At 29.9% G+C, this 17285-nt stretch overlaps 1 protein-coding gene and 1 long non-coding RNA gene across 3 annotated transcripts in view; both read right to left on the bottom strand.

Moving 5' to 3' along the window:
- Nucleotides 1-8018: 8018 nt before the first annotated feature.
- Nucleotides 8019-12686, bottom strand: LOC132719707 (uncharacterized). The gene is made up of 2 exons (XR_009624266.1): nucleotides 10971-12686; nucleotides 8019-10854 (listed from the first exon to the last, which is right to left on the bottom strand). It is a non-coding gene; the product is annotated as an uncharacterized LOC132719707 (long non-coding RNA).
- Nucleotides 12687-14109: 1423 nt separating this feature from the next.
- Nucleotides 14110-17285, bottom strand: part of LOC132719706 (inositol-tetrakisphosphate 1-kinase-like) — a 53568-nt gene continuing 50392 nt past the window's right edge. The window contains exons 10-11 of one of the 2 annotated variants that reach the window (XR_009624265.1): nucleotides 14957-16536; nucleotides 14110-14863 (exon numbers count right to left, since the gene is read on the bottom strand). Coding sequence is in view for 1 of the 2 variants with exons in the window: in XM_060703546.1 (XP_060559529.1) it covers nucleotides 16166-16536 (371 nt within the window). In the remaining variant the exon portion in view is untranslated. Of the gene's footprint in view, nucleotides 16537-17285 lie in introns of both variants that reach the window. The other variant, XM_060703546.1, reaches the window with a different exon arrangement.

The following is a 17285-nucleotide window of genomic DNA, read 5'->3' as shown; positions in this document are numbered from 1 at the left end:
TAACGGTAGCCTAAAATACGAAAGTGACTTATAAAATATTAAATATACCATTAATTTGAATTTATATGAATACTGTATATTATAACAGTTTGTAGACGCATAGTTTCAAAAATGAATAAATTGTATATTTAAAAAGAATCATTATGATGATTTAATATCTATGCATTTTCTCTTATAATATATGTCTGCTTAGTGCATTATTAGTAAAAATTTATAAGTGACTTTCGTATTTTTCAATGTAAGTGAAAGGAAGATCTCAGAAATTCGGACCAGCACATATATTCCTTTTTATATGTAATTATTTGTTATTTCAGGATGTCCGACGAGATTTTCACATTTTCTGACAAGCTTATATTACCAAATGACAATTTTTTAATATTGATTTAAAAAAAAAAACAATATTTATTATAACAGAATATCTTTAGAACTATATTGGTAAGCGTAGGATATATTTATGCGAATGTCCTTCATACAAAAAGATATATATATATAAAGATAATGATACGCTATGTTTAATTTATCTAAAAGAATTGAAATTGATATACGTACCTGTTTAATCAACTATTTGATAATATGTACATCTACAAAAAGTACACACACATACACACGCAGAATATACCTATTTAAAGTCAATTTTAACCAAATTAAATCGTGTTTTAGCAGGTATTACAACAACAACAACAACAACAACATTTATTTAGCAATTAAGCATTACAATGCTTTTAGCCATAATATACATTTGACATAAGGTGACAAATGACACGAGAAATCATTAGCAATCAAATATTTTCTGCATAGAGAAGCTTACACAATAAATAAACTAGTTTGACATAGGTAAATTTAAATCGATACCAATATAATAATTATCAAATTTCTAAACTATTCCTTAATTTATTTGAAAAAAATATATATTTTGATAAGTTTAACAATTGTCTTTCATTATCTGTGGACATCAGTCTATCGAATTTATTAAGAGTTGGCCACCTACAAAAATATGGTTTGAAGTATTTTTTCCTTATTTCTCGATATATTGGGCAGACAAGAAGAAAATGATACTCATCTTCAATTATATTATCTTGGTTGCAAAATTTACATATTCTATTAGTTCGTTCTATATTAAGATATCTACCTCTTTCTATTTCTAAATTATGCGAAGATAATCTAAATCTACTTAAGGCAATCCGAAATTTCCTTTCACTTATTGAATTTAAATATGTTTCAAAGTTAAAAGATTGTTTAAACCTACAGTAAGTAAGTAAACGTTGTGAATTGTTTATGTTTGCATACCAAACTTGATAATAATTATCTAATATCCTTTGTTTAATTTCTAAAAATGTAAAATTTCCATTATCTTGATTTATCCATATATTTGAAAGTCCTAGATTGTTTAACATTGTTTTTATATGAAAGGCCCAATTTGAATTATTGTATGTTATATTATTATTGGCATCATTCTTAAGCATGATATAAATTTGTTTTTGCAAAGAGTTGTCTGATTTCAGTAAATGGATCCAATATCTTATCATATTTATTTTTCTAAAAATAATCATAGGAACTCTCCCTAATTCTCCGTAGAGACCAGTAGTATTAGTTGATTTATTAACATATAAAAGTTTTCGACAGAATTTTGTATGAATAAGTTCTATATCTGTTCCTGCATTTATTCCCCAGACTTCTGAACAGTAGTTTAGTACAGTAGCAACTAGCGAATCAAACAATTTACTTTTTTCACTAGTAGAAAAATCGTACTTATCAAAATTGAAAATAATTTATGTAAAGATTTAGATGCATGTTCTGCAATACATTTTTGGGTTCTATTCCAATTTGCATTTTTGAAAAAATATACGCCTAAATATTTAAAAGAAGTAACATTTTCTAGTAGAGTATCATAAAGGTAAAAATCATAATTTGTATGTCTACTGCCTTTTTCAAAAATCATAACCTTATAAAAAATATAACTTTTTCTTCCACTCTGAGTTCGTTTTATCACTATTTATCTTCGGAGGCATCAAGTATTAATCCTATATGTCACTCAAATAATATTTCTGTCACTTATTTTTAAATTTAACTATGCTTTAAATCAAGTTTTATTCCAAAATTTTACTGCTCGAAATTTCGTGTCTACACCCCATGTCACGTCACGTAACTATTAAAGAACAACGACATCCTTGTCAATGCAGTTTTTCACACGTTTTAATTGCTGAATAAAACTCGTTTAAGTTACGTTTCACTCAATTAAAGAAGCAAATGTATGCAATTTTCACCTAATTTGACAACAAATATTTAATTGATTGGATTTGATTGGAATGCGATTAAAGTACAGTTTTAATTAACAATAAACAAACTGATTATAATTGTAAAAAAAAATGATGTCCAGACTGCAATATAAAAATGTCTTTTTGTATATACTTTATAGTAAATTTTTGCAAACGTGTCATTAAAACGTTGTTTTTTTTTGTTTTTGTTTTTTTAATTTTCTTCATTTATAGTGCAAAATATATTAAATCTAAATCGGGATAGGCGTAAAATCGTTCCATGGTACGTGTCTCATATATTCTAAAGTTACACTTTATAGAATAATTGATGCATATCATATAAAGAAATATTCATTCTGGTCCGAAACGTCCAAAATAATGGTCCGAAGTGTCTAACACATGATCCAAATGTCCAACACATGGCCCAAAATATCCAAAACAATGGTCCGAAGTGTCTAACGCATGATCCGAAATGTCCAACACATGGTCCGAAATGTCCAAAAATCTGGTCCGAAATGTCTCTAAATATGGTCCGAAGTGTCCCAAAATCTGGTCCGAAATGTCTGGTCCGAAACATCCATGGTCCGAAATGTCCTATTACCCTCAGAACTTGTGTATAGAAATAATGCAAATAAATAGCGATTAAATCATCATAATGATTATTTTCGATAATAAATATAAACAATTTCTGAAAAATATACGTCTACAACCTGCAACTTTATTGTAAAATTCTATTAAAACGCTATAATTCATATTTCAAAAGTCACTTTCGCTTTCGCTCACTTTCGCCAAAAAAGTCACTTTCGTATTTTAGGCAAATCCTAAAACTTAATGTAAATAGTTTTCATTCAATGACATCATTTCATCAGTTAATTCAGAGACATAGATGTTATATACATCTCTAGTTAATTTTACACGCAATTAATATCTGTTGAATGAAAAAAAAGGTTTATCGATCCTTGTCGATATTTTGTGAAAAAAAATCTGTTTCATATATGCTCATCATGGTCATATGCTTATCATTGCCAATGTAGGCCTAATACCTATGCAATGATAAAACATCTGATATAACCACTGCCTTTGGACAACATGCATGCATATGTTGTGTTAATGCTTTCTTTCACAGAATTGTAAAAAAAGATTGATTTGGGCTTTTAAAAAAAGCCATTCACACTCACTCACCTCACCTCACCTCACTTTGCCTTATATTGACCAATTCAAGCAAGTTGTGGATAAGATACTAGTGGATATTAGTAAACAATTTGTGTTTTAACTTCTTATCTTTTATCCACTTTTACTTATAATGAATGAATAATTTAACAATTGTTTGAATTGTTTCATAGTCCTTTACTATTCTGATAATATCCATTGTTCAAGTTTTTACTTTAACACAAAACACTTAAATTTTTGACATGCACTTTTACTACCTATAAAAATCTGAAAGTTGGGTGATCCTTTGAAGCTGTGAAAACTGTAATATCTATATATAAAATTGCAGAATCGGTTTGATTGTTGCTGTTCATAATAGATTATATAAAAGTGCATCATTTCTCACGCCCACTAGCATAGCTTTATGCATTGTTCTTCGTTTTTCTAACAATTCAATGCGTTTCAAGTAGTTTTAAATATAATAATTCAGGAAACAAAATCGTCAATCTAAATTCTAATTGCAATAATAAAATCATGGAGCTAAATATATTGTTTATATATCTGTGATAAAATGACAAAATAAACCTACAAACCACTTACAAATTATTTCTTTCTAATAACAGTATGTAATAAAATCCTTAGAAAAAAAATATATTTCTTGACTGTACGGTAGCATGACGGAAATGACAGCTTTTGTTAATGACATTGATCTGAGTGGATGGGCGCTCCAGAAAAGCGTTTGTTGATTATCAACAACTTGCCAATCTTCTTATATTTATTTTACACAAAATATCATTATCAGAGTATTGTCATATAAAGCTCCATGTCATTATGGCTTCTCCGGCATTTGAAAATTTCATACAAGGTTACAGACTTCAATCTTCATCCTAACAAGTTCTAATAATATTTCATGTTGCTTTGGTAAAAATATCAGAGACTCATCCAGTATACATATATCCATGTAGCTCTGTGAAAATATCACAATTAAACACAGCGTCATTAATATTATTGTAAACTAGTGGTCTGATATGGGGCGAATAACTTTGAAAAGTAATGCAATAAATTAGCATTATTTGCTAAATTTGTGCTTTAAATTAGCACTACCAGATGACTGACTACTACCTCTGTTTCAAAAAGAAATGCATTAAATTAAGCATTGTATCATACTCATAGTTTTGAGACTTTTCTATGTATAGTGTCAAGCCTTTTTTGGGCCCTCTTTTTTTTTTCCCCTTTATTACGTCCGGGTGGGGTTCTATAAATTTTCTATAAAAAATGGGAAACCCGACAAATGAACGGACATAAATTAAATGTAGTATCACTTTTTTTTCGTCTATAAAAAATTAAACCCACAAAATTTTTAAGAAATACAGCGTTTCCATTGGATGACAAATAAAGTTGGATACTAATGACAATTTGTCAGAGTTAAATTGTATACCCATGCTATCTGAGTGTAAGTCATTGTTGCATTTAACATCAGGACCTTTTTCATCCTGTGTATGGTCATCTAAACTGTCTCTTATTTATTTTTAAAAACCATTCAAAATAGTTCAAATTTTCATTGAACACTTTGTCAGACAGTCTTGAAAGGTTTCGAATACATTGTTCATAATCATGAAGTGACAAATGTATACATGTATGTTTTCTTAAAAAGACACCTCAAGGATTTAGAACAAAACTAACCTATGAACATTTACATCAATACAAGTAAAGCCTTTTTCACCCTTACTGTAAAACCCTCGCATATATAATATGATATTAGTAAATTAACGAAAGTTTAATTACATTATTTATAGAATCTCTTTCAGTAATTGTATTGTCATTTCAGAGAGTTTAATAAATAGTGGAGTTGTGAGTGGATCCCTCCTTCTGTCCAGACATGGTCATGTATTGTATAAATATGGTGATCTGCAACATATAAGTAAGGTGTGCTTGTTATTCTTCTTCTACATTTTACTTTATTAGCATTAATAACAAAAAACTTGTATATTTTACTTCAACAACAACAAAATGTTAAATGTTATAGATATATAGCAGTATGTATTACAGAGCAGAACTTAATAATAATAATTACATGTATACATGTATATTGAACAAAGCAGTTTAAAAAATTGATTTAAAAAAACTACCAAGTTTAGATGATTTGTGATGATTAAAGTAACATGTTTTTATGAACTAAACAAAACTTAAAAGTTTAACTTCAAGCCATTGACAGTAAATGTTGTGTAGAATATGTACATAACATATTTTATTAAAATAGACGATGATTTATTGATGACCAGTCTTACATGTTTCAGGGAAAATAACGGGTAATTTCCTGCCATTGTTTGATGCAGTTTTCGAATTAAACTTGATAATTTTCATAAAAGGTTTTGGGTTGTTTTAAAACCCAACCCGGACTTTAAAAAACATTTTAAGGTCTCCCAAAAAACCCTTTTAAAAAGGGCCGGTAATATCCACAGTACAATATTGAAAATGATTTTCATCCCATTTAAAGTTAAAAAATTTATTTTTTTTTTCTTTAAACAGTTTAATTTTAAATGTCCATTTTAAATTTTTTTTTCCCCTTGTTTTTAAAAATTGTGAAACCATTTTCCCACTCACCCTGGGGGTTTTAAAACCCTAGCAGGGTTTTTTGTTTTTTTTAAATGTGGGGAAAGCTACCCAACTAGGTTAGGGAAACTTTTTGTGGTTTTTAATCATTTTTCCCTTTTTTGGGGCCTGAAATTTCCAAAAAGGGCCCCTGAGGTCTTTTTCCATTTTGAAAAATTTGGAAACGTCGCCTTTAATGACCATCCCTTGTCGGTTACGAAAAACCCTCAAACGAAAAACAATATGGGGATTTTTCACAGTGAAAAAATTTATAATTGTGGGCTCTCCCAAAATTTTTAATTTTCCACTAGGTTAAAAGGCAAGGAATATTATAGGGTTATATTTGAAATGTATGCAACATGTAGTAAAGGGTTGGAGACTGAACCCGTCAGTAAATTACCATACTGGTATAGAAGGACTGTATGTACATACAGTGTCGTTTGGGACAATAACACGGGCAGCTGATGCAATGAAAGCTATTGAGAAATTCTGTGACATTATGAGAAGATGACTTTAATTCTGTGTCTGCATGTACAGAGAACTGGAACATTGGTTTTGTTATCTTAATAGGTCATTTATAAGATTTCAAGAAACCTGAGAAAATGGAGTCATAAGTTAACTTTGCTTAAAGTTTTTATTAAGTTACATTGTACTTTGTGAAAGGGACACAAAATTATATTGCTTAAAGCGTTTTAGTAAGTTACTGACTGGGTGAAAGGGACACAAAATAATATCGGTCAAAGGTTGTTTTTTTTTGTCATTTATAAGTAGGTGATCTCACTTCATTTGAATTGTGCTATTGTTTGAAAAACATTATATATATGGTTGATCTACATGTATGCAATGTGCCATAATGTATCATAAGGAGGTTAATTTAGAGGGAAGACATTTTATATGTACATTATTATAAGTAATGATAGATAGCCCTCATTAAAATATAAATATATTACAAGAGCAAGATTGACTACATTAAACATACATTTTAAAATCTTGTAAATATTCAAATCAAATTTTTCAGCTTGAACGAAAGTGCCATTTAAATCTTGATCTATCAGCTTGACTTGTGAAGAATAGTATTTTGTTCTTGAACAATATTTGCCTCCTTTAAAAACAGAAATTGTTCTGTAATAATAGAGTGATCTCAATCAAGGAATCTCTTCATATAGATCATGAATAATCAGTGTTCTTATTTATTTGACAATAACATTGTATGTAACCATTTTCATAATGTGCTGATTATTATTATTCATGTTCAACAGGGGACCTTATTGTTAAAGATGTGAAAAATCAACATTCATAGTTCTTTTCCATTGTTTTTTATTGTTATAATTTGTTCTATTAACAACATTTTTATTACAAGTTTTAAAACTGAAGAATCAAAGGATCTTCATTGTTTTTTTTTGTTACATTAACCTTTAGCCATCTGGCGGTAACAAACAGATTCTACACATGCAACTAGAGCAAACAAAAATTAGCTGGCATGGGATGTGCCTTCTGATCATGGTCTGGATTGTTCACAATTAAGTCATTATTATTTTTTTTTTCTAAATTTGATGTATGGTTTTGCCCATATTGAAAGATGGTCAAATCCATTCGAGATATTTAGTGTGGTTGATTTAGCCTTAATTCTTGGACATATCGGTTGTTATGTACCTACAGATTTTATCATTCTGCCCCTTTTTTACTCGGTTGTTATGGACCTACAGATTTTGCCCCACTTTTACATTTTGTTTCATTTTGACTTTTTGCTTCAATTTGGCACATTTATTTTGACATATTGAAGTATGACCATCACCCCTCAGTGATGACCTTCAAGGTTAAATGTTCAGTATTCAGGGAATTTCATACTAACTTAATAATTACAGAATCAGGACATTAGTGCTCTTAAAGACACACAGGTGTTGTGTTAATAACACATCCTACAAGAAGTATGTTTGTGTCACTTGATGACCTTCACCTTTCATACATAGAGTACTGTCTACTTCCTCAGCTGCATATTTCAATAACAAGAAAACAACAACATTTAAAGAGATATTTTTCTTTTAATTCATCAAAGCCTACATCATTCCAGACTTAACAATTAGACTACAGTATCTTATCAAAATAAAAAGTATACAAATAAAACCTTACACATTGTCAGAGACTTACACAGTTTAAAGGTTAACATTTACACCCATGTATAAAAAAAAAGAAAAAGAAATCTAAAAAAAAAATATAAAAGAAAAAAAAAAAAACTCAAGTCCCTAATATTATGACTATATAAAGTGATATATTGATTTAGCTATGTAATCCTCAAAAAAGGGTCTCATAAAAAATGGAAGCACTTTTGAATTCTAGTATGAATGATATTTCCTCCCTTTCAAACACAACTGTGATTTTTGTTATTACTATAAGCTCATGATAGTCAATAGCAGATTTTCAAACATCAATTGTTAAACTTCTTTTCAGAACAAATTGTTGTGACAAGTGTTAGTCCGTAAGTGACATTCAAGATTTGACCAGTAAATTTAGCCTCACTGAACAGCATCAAGCTGTTTTTATATCTAGGTAACCTTCTGAAATACACATTCATGATAATCAGCATCAGACATACAAGGTCAACATTTTAATGCCTTACTTTTTTCCATCTCAGAACTTCATAATTTTCCACATAAAATCCAAAACATTTACCCTTTGATTTGACACAACTGACTTATTCATGTACATCATGATACTTTGACTATAATTAGTAGTAAAAGTAGCTGCCTAGTGACTCCACAAAGTAATATACATTGTATATAATCTAAAGGAGGACCAAAACATAATTATTACTGTCCTAATTTAGAAATCAACTATTATCTTTAAATGTATTCTAGATTTAAACCTTGGCATTTAAATAAAAAATATTTTTAAAAGCCTGTTTCTCCATTTAAAAATAGATACTGTTAAAATAGGCTGTCCATGAAATAATCAAATTTTTGCGAACTGTTCAGTGAACTCAAGAAATGATGAAAAATGTCATAATGTGAATGAAATATTGGAAGTCCATTGACATTATTGGGGACTAACTCTAGGATTTCATCAACCAATTCAGTTAATGTAAATTAATCAGAATTTTATTTAAGAATCAGAAAATCGCTGTAAAAAAATTTGTGTCTTAGATTTAATCGATTATCACATTTCATTGGTGCAAAAAAACAAAACATCTGACATTTTTAAAGTAATTGATACATATAGTACACCAATAAAATTAGATGCCATTTACATATATTGCAATTTGAAAAATAAAACAAGATAACTCGAAAATGCTACAAATGATTCTGATTTTTCCAACAGATTTCAGCCGAGCCAGTGAGCATAATTTGCCGAGACTATAACGTTAGCTGCTCAGATTTTGTATTTGATACTGACAGTCTCTGCAAGACAAATCTGACACAAAGTTTCATCCATGAATGGGACAACAGCCTGCATACAGCTCATTGCATTTCACACAAGACCAACATTACATAATCAATTACTCAGGGACTAATATCAAACATTTTCCCATAATACTTCCTCTAAAAAAAAAAATTCTCAATTTTTTCAAAAATGAAGAACAATTGTTTTCTATTCAAATAATCAAAAAATGAGTAAAAATAGAAGAAAAATACCCAATCTTACAACATTTTAAAATTTAGCATGCAGCATGAATTATGGTATTGTATGATAATGATCTACAAACAATCTGTATTACAAAATATGCTTGAGGTAGATGACCACTTACCAGATATTTTGATGCTGTATTGCTTAGCCTGAACATATATCTGTCACTGATAGATACTTTAGGTATTAAACCATTTATTAAACAAATTTTTTCAACCATTAACCTGTTGCTGGGTTGGGTTTGGATTTAATGTCACACCAACACAGTATAGGTCATGTGGCAAGTTTCCAGCTTTACTAGTGGAGGAAGACCTCAGGTGCTCCTCTGTACATCAGGCACAAGCAGGCACCTAAGTAGAACCATCGATGTTACGTAAGCTAGCCGGAAAGCTTCCTCACAACCTTAACCACCTGGTCGTCAACGCCCCCTTAACCTGTGGGAAATAAAACTAGCTTTTGCCACCATTATAGAGCATGGCCAGCCTTAACATTTATGCAGTCTGATCAAGCTCTACATTGTTGGTAGCTCAATTTTTCCCCTGTTTTTTTTATGTTGAAATTCATTTGACTTTGAATAGACTGTTTCAAAAATTCAAAGCAGGTCAAGTCCATTCTACAAATTTAGCAGATTAATGGTTAAAACTACCTTCTAAAGTAAACATTGACACACTGGAATCTGAGCATATTTATTATCAAAGAATTACCATTTGTCAAATAAAGTAATTTTAGGAAACAGTTTTAACAGCTCTTGATGTTGTCAATGACAATAACTTTTTGCTAGGAACTTCAATTTTGCCATGATTTTGTTGCTTTATAACATTTTCCTGAAATTCATTGCAAATGATATTCTACACACGTAAAATAACAAAAAAAATGAAGAACAAGTTCATATTAATACATTAGTTCTGAATTCCAGAAAACAACAACATTGTCCCTTTTAAATGTAATTTATTCTATTCTCAGAAATATTACACGATTGTACAATATTAATTTTTGTATAAACAATATATGATTATTATCCGTGGAATACTATTGTCTAATTTTAGATTTTGTGTAATAGCAACATATGTCTATCTTTAGCTTGTAAATGTAACCTGTGACCTGATTTTAGCCATACAAAATTTAGGTTATGCCTTCAATGAGAATTTAATGAATTTGTTTTGCATATTTCAAATTAAGAGTTTAGTATTTCGATTCAGAGTAGGTATTTTTTTATAAAAAAAATGTATTTTTCTACCTGGAATGTACAAAATTAAACATCATTTATTTATAAAACAAACAAACATTCAAAAATTTATCAATGGATTCAAAACCAACACAGCAGATTTACATAAAAAAAATGTATTTTTCTACCTGGAATGTACAAAATTATTTTAACATCATTTACACCTCTTACAAAAACAAACAAACATTCAAAAATTTTGATCAATGGATTTCAGCATAATATAGAAATCAAAAACCAACACAGCAGACAACAACATTTGGTTTTACACAAAAAAAATGAGAGGGCCTATGATGGCCCTAGATCACTCACCTGAGTAAAAGAGGTTAAGGAAATGAGCTTGATCTTCTACTGGATGATACATAAATTATCCAGCAGTATTCTGTGGGAAAAGAGGCAACCCCCCTGTTGATTAAAACTTATTAACCAATTTTAATAAGTCAAAAACAGTTTTTACTGATTTATTGATCCAGCATAGCAAAATGCAATTTTCGAATGTTGACAATGAATATCGGACACAGGGCGATCATAAAAGCTCATCTTGAGCAATTAATGCTCAACTGAGCTAAAAATAAATGAAAATTAACATAAACATTTTAGTAAATGTATTGATGTTAAAACTAACTGCTATAGAATTTATTCAGAATAATATATCAAATTAAAACAACTACAAGATTTTATCAAGAAAAACAAAAAAAACCTAACAGACAGTGTTGTTTTATAGACAGATTAATTTATAAACAAAACAAAATGTTCAATGTTTTACTATTTATTGCTTATATTTCACAGCACAGCTGGTATTGCTTGCATAAAAGAAACAGAAAAGGTACAGGTGTATAATGATGAAACTGGTAAAAAAATAATGATCTATAGTAACAAGAAATTCATTCTGATGGTCAGAATTCTAAGCAAAACCAAGTAAATGAACAGATAATCAAATCATGGAAGGTTTTAAAAAGCTGTATGTCCAACACAATAAGTTTGCCAAGAATTTCACATAAGTAACTCTACAGATTTGATTTAAAGGAAACTAAAACCTAGATTAATAAAGCCAGTTCTATAACAATAAGAGTTGTGCTAACTGAAAATATATTTCTACATGATGTTGAAAACTTAGGATTATACAGTAAGGATCAGATTTATACAAAACTTTAAACTTTTAATGGGTTTACATTCAAAGAACATTTATTCTGCATAAAAATATGTGTAACACATGCATTGTTAAACACACAACAAAACAAGCCATTTATAACTCATCTTCAAATATACAATAGTATTATATTTTACCATTCGGTAAATTTTTCTGCAACTTTTCTACAACTTATTTTCCTAATGCCACAATCTTATGAGGAGACCAGAATGAAAAATAAGATTTGAAACATACTTGCTGCATGTACAACATTCGGAGAACTGATATTTTGATAATTCTCAACTTGCAAAGTATCCATCCATATTGATTCAAAAAGAATAATAATTTTCACATATATACATGTATATACTATAGATATTCACTAGTGGTCATTCATGGTAAATCAAATGATTTTGTATTGTATAACTGCCACAGCTAAATAAAATTATTGTAAAAAGAAACCTTACAGAATAAAATTTTGATGGAGCTGCTGTTTATTGACTTTGAAACTTTTTATTTATTGCATAACCCTGTTCAACTGCACAATTTACTAATATTCAAAATTTGAACTACTCCTACTTCACAACTAATTTATCAGAAAGGCGAGTCACTTACTGAACACTAAAATCAAAATTAAAGTTCTCTTTCCCAGACATTTATTAAAATAGCTTTATAAAATCCACCTTTTTTAGCAGGATAAAAAACCAGATTGTAATTTCAACAAGAACTGTCGGAGGACAGTAACGCTCGACTATTCGTAAATTTGTCACAAGGGTGTTTCATTGAGTATAATAATGCTTACATATATGAATACATAAAATTGTCCGAAAAGGTACAAACTCTTCAAGTTTCAATACATTCCCTTCAGTAGTTATGGAGATACAAGCTTACATGCAAAAACTTAACCAAGAATTCATGAGTCGAAAAAGGGGCATAATTATGCAAAAAAGCAAATCAGAGTAATGGGACTTGTACCAATCATCTTAGATAATCACAGAGACCAAGTGTGTGAAGTTTCAATCCATTCCCTCTAGTAGTAATGGAGATACCAGCTTACACGCAAAAACTTAACCAAGAATTTCTGAGTCGAAAAAGGGGCATAATTATGTTAAAAAGCAAATTAGAGTTATGGGACTTGTGCCAATCATCTTAGATAATCACAGAGAACAAGTGTGTGAAGTTTCATTCAATTCCCTTCAGTAGTTATGGAGATACCAGCTTACATGCAAAAACTTAACCAAGAATTTCTAAGTCGAAAAAGGGGCATTATTATGTAAAAAAGCAAATCAGAGTTATAGGACTTGTGCCAATTATCTTAGATAATCACAGAGAACAAGTGTGTGAAGTTTCAATCCATTCCCTTCAGTAGTTATGGAGATACCAGCTTACACGCAAAAACTTAACCAAGAATTTCTAAGTCGAAAAAGGGGCACAATTATGTAAAAAAGCAAATCAGAGTTATGGGACTTGTGCTAATCATCTTATATAATCACAGAGAACAAGTGTGTGAAGTTTCAATCAATTCCCTTCAGTAGTTATGGAGATACCAGCTTACATACAAAAACTTAACCAAGAATTTCTAAGTCGAAAAAGGGGCATAATTATGAAAAAAAGCAAACCAGAGTTATGGGACTTGTGCCAATCATCTTAGATAATCACAGAGAACAAGTGTGTGAAGTTTCAATCCATTCCCTTCAGTAGTTAAGGAGATACCAGCTTACATACAAAAACTTAACCAAGAATTTCTAAGTCGAAAAAGGGGCATAATTATGAAAAAAAGCAAATCAGAGTTATGGGACTTGTGCCAATCATCTTAGATAATCACAGAGAACAAGTGTGTGAAGTTTCAATCCATTCCCTTCAGTAGTTAAGGATATACCAGCTTACATACAAAAACTTAACCAAGAATTTCTAAGTCGAAAAAGGGGCATAATTATGAAAAAAAAGCAATCAGAGTTATGGGACTTGTGCCAATCATCTAAGATAATCACAGAGAACAAGTGTGTGAAGTTTCAATCCATTCCCTTCAGTAGTTATAGAGATACCAGCTTACATACAAAAACTTAACCACAGGGACGCCGACGCCGACAAATGGGTGACTGCATTAGCTCGATTATTCTGCGAATAGTCGAGCTAATAAATTGTTGCTTTTAAAATAAGAAATACAGAGAGTCTGTTTTTAGCTACAAATAAAAGTGAATTAAAATCAAGTAACTAATTGGATATGTCTTAAAATACACTTATATGTAACAGCTCTTAAAGACCAAGTGAGCAACATAGACACAAAATTGACAAGGGAAATAATTTGTCATCATAAATTAATTTTGAATAATATTAAGGAAAGAAACGCCATGACCTTTTATCAATAATTTTCTGTGTTGTAAGACGTTTCATAAGTAGTAAATTCAGCAAAATATGTAGAATATATATGAATACAGATTCTTTGTCAATGATATGAAATATTTAAGGATAAAAATGCTAATATTACATCTACTAGTATTTTATTCTTGGTCAATACATGTTTTTCATAACCAACTATTATAATCATGTTAAGGCAAAACTGTTTTTCCTTTGTTCCGTAAAACATAAAAATACCATGTGTTGCATTCAAACCTTTTATGATTAATCTAGAATGTTGCATTAAAGTCTTCATAGAATAAATACTGAAAAAATTGCCATAAAACGTTATAGAAAAATAGAATTTTGCATTAAAACCTCATAGAAAACAGAATGTTGCCATAAAATCTCATAGAAAACAGAATGTTGCCATAAAACCTCATAGAAAACAGAATGTTGCCATAAAACCTCATAGAAAACAGAATGTTGCCATAAAACCTCATAGAAAACAGAATGTTGCCATAAAACCTCATAGAAAACAGAATGTTGCCATAAAATCTCATAGAAAATAGAATGTTGCCATAAAATCTCATAGAAAATAGAATGTTGCATTAAAATCCTCATAGAATACTGACAGTATTGCCATGAAACCTCATTGGATAGAGAGATTGTTGCATTAAATATCAAAGTTCTTTAAAAAATACTGATAAGTTTTTAAAATATACCGAGCAATTACTTAAAAACTCTTCTAATTGTTTTTTTTATTTGAAAATGATGAAAGCACACGCTTTATGCATAGACACACTTCTATTCAATAACAAAGTGAAGAAATATAAGCACTCCCCATTATCCAAAGAATACAAAGATACTATAAAAAAATCACAGTCTTCAAAACACCAACATATATATATATATATTTATATACAAAAGAAAAAAATTAAAAAGGTTCAATATACAATATATACAGAATGTAATAGGTATGAGTACAAAAATATATTTCATACAATTCAGCAGTTAAGTGACTTCTTCATAACTTCTAGTAAAGACCAATTAGATAATTTTAAGACCATGGTTATAAATTTTGGCAAAAAGACAGATAAAACTTTTTCTTCGTTAAAAATATTTGAAAAATATTTGATAAATATAAAAAAAAGCCACGGCTATATACTTAAAGAAGCTCCACTGAGGGCTTTTTTCTAAAAATATAAAATCTGAATTTTCAAAAAGATCAAGTTAAGCACTATAAATGGAAAAATCTGCACATGGAAGTAAAGAAATATACACAAAATTTAATTAAAATCGATAGTGCATTTTTTTAGCCCAATTTGAGTGAATATCGTTAAACACTTTTCATTTTCAAAATAATTCTGGAAAGATGGGGTGTGGGAATGATCTTGCCAGAAAGTTAATGGTTCAGATTTAAACAAATGGTTAACAAATTTCAGAAAAATATTTCCATGTCTAAAAACCTCAGTGGAGTCCCTTTAAATAGAAATACTATTTAGTCTCGTTTATTGATAAATTTTAAGAGCAATGCCACTAGATAGTGTCACAATAGCTGTGATATTGGATTGAAAAGTAATATAATCTAAGTAGATGCCATTACGTAACTGACTAAATTATATAATGCTGAACTGTTTTGTCACATGAAAATAAAAACTATCATAAAATTACATGTAGGCCTATTCTAAGGTGGTCTGAAGTCCAGTAACCTAAAAACAATTTACCGGTAACGCAGGTTTTATATAACAATTGCATAATTCCATAACTTGCTAAAAAGCTTATGACTGGTATAAATATCTGTACAAATCTTAACATGACATTATTTTCCCTGCTTTAACAACTTTTAAAACTTAACAATCACATATCGTCTAAAATACGACTTGCAGACGTCTTCCCAGCAGAATTTCTTTGATTTCTGCGCTCCTGCTGTGACATTACTTCCTGTTTATGCTTGCAACAGTTTGAGTCATATCTACACACTGCCCTTGGGAAAGTTACACTATCACAGTCACATTCTCTTTCTTTCGACTGGTCCACAGTCTTAAGCCGTTTTGTGGCTATCCGTTCTGAGCAAGAATCAAGAGAGCTTGAGCGACCAGTCTGTTTGAGTAAGGCATGCTGGGAAGTGGTTGTCTGGGAGATGATGGAATGTTTGTCCTGTTGCTTGTTCAACAAGAACAGAAGATGGTCCAACAAATCACAAAAAAAGTTGTCTACTTCATCATAGCCTAAAAGGTAAATAACAACATTCAATTTAAGATGCTTTTAACTTTTTATAAAAGGTTTTATTGGTGTATACTTGCTTATAACAGCCCACTAACTAACAATTATGTCTGTCACAGTCTGTGAATTATTTTTTTTGCTCTGAAGTCTAGAGCATTCTGTTTATTTGTTTGAAAGCCAGTGGTTATTAATTCAAAACAATAGTCTGATTTTTACTCATGTGTCTTGCATCTTTTTGTTACACAATTGAGTTTGTAAGAAAAATGTTTAAAGAGGAGCCATTAGTAATGACACACAAAAGCATAAAAAAATACACTGTTATCATCAAAACTACACTACGGTTATGAAAACTACATATAAAAATCTTTTCATTTTGCACAATCGTCCTTATATTTCAGTTTTTACTTGTATTTTCAGAAATAGAACCTAACAACAAAGTGTTGAGTGACAGACATAATGTGAATATACTGTGACCTTCACCTTTACATTAGCAACTTGACATGCATGATAAATGACTTCTTACTATAACAACCATCTGCACCAAATCTTTTCAAAACTGCATCATGGTCTATTGGCAAGTCTCATTTTAAACCTTTGACCACTGACCGAGAACAAGGCCTTGAACCTACATACCAGATCTAGCACACAACACAGCCTCATAATGATTAACATTTCTGCCAAGTAATTCCAGAATCCAAGAAATGGCAGAACTGATAAAGTTATAGTTGGGATATCATAAATACAACCAATTGTT

This window comes from Ruditapes philippinarum, unplaced genomic scaffold (assembly GCF_026571515.1).
Source record: "Ruditapes philippinarum isolate M1 unplaced genomic scaffold, ASM2657151v2 ctg3598_1_1_1_1, whole genome shotgun sequence".
Classification (NCBI taxonomy): Eukaryota; Metazoa; Mollusca; class Bivalvia; order Venerida; family Veneridae; genus Ruditapes; species Ruditapes philippinarum.
The sequence above is the reverse complement of the archived record's forward strand: the minus strand, read 5'-3'. Positions and strand labels throughout refer to the sequence as shown.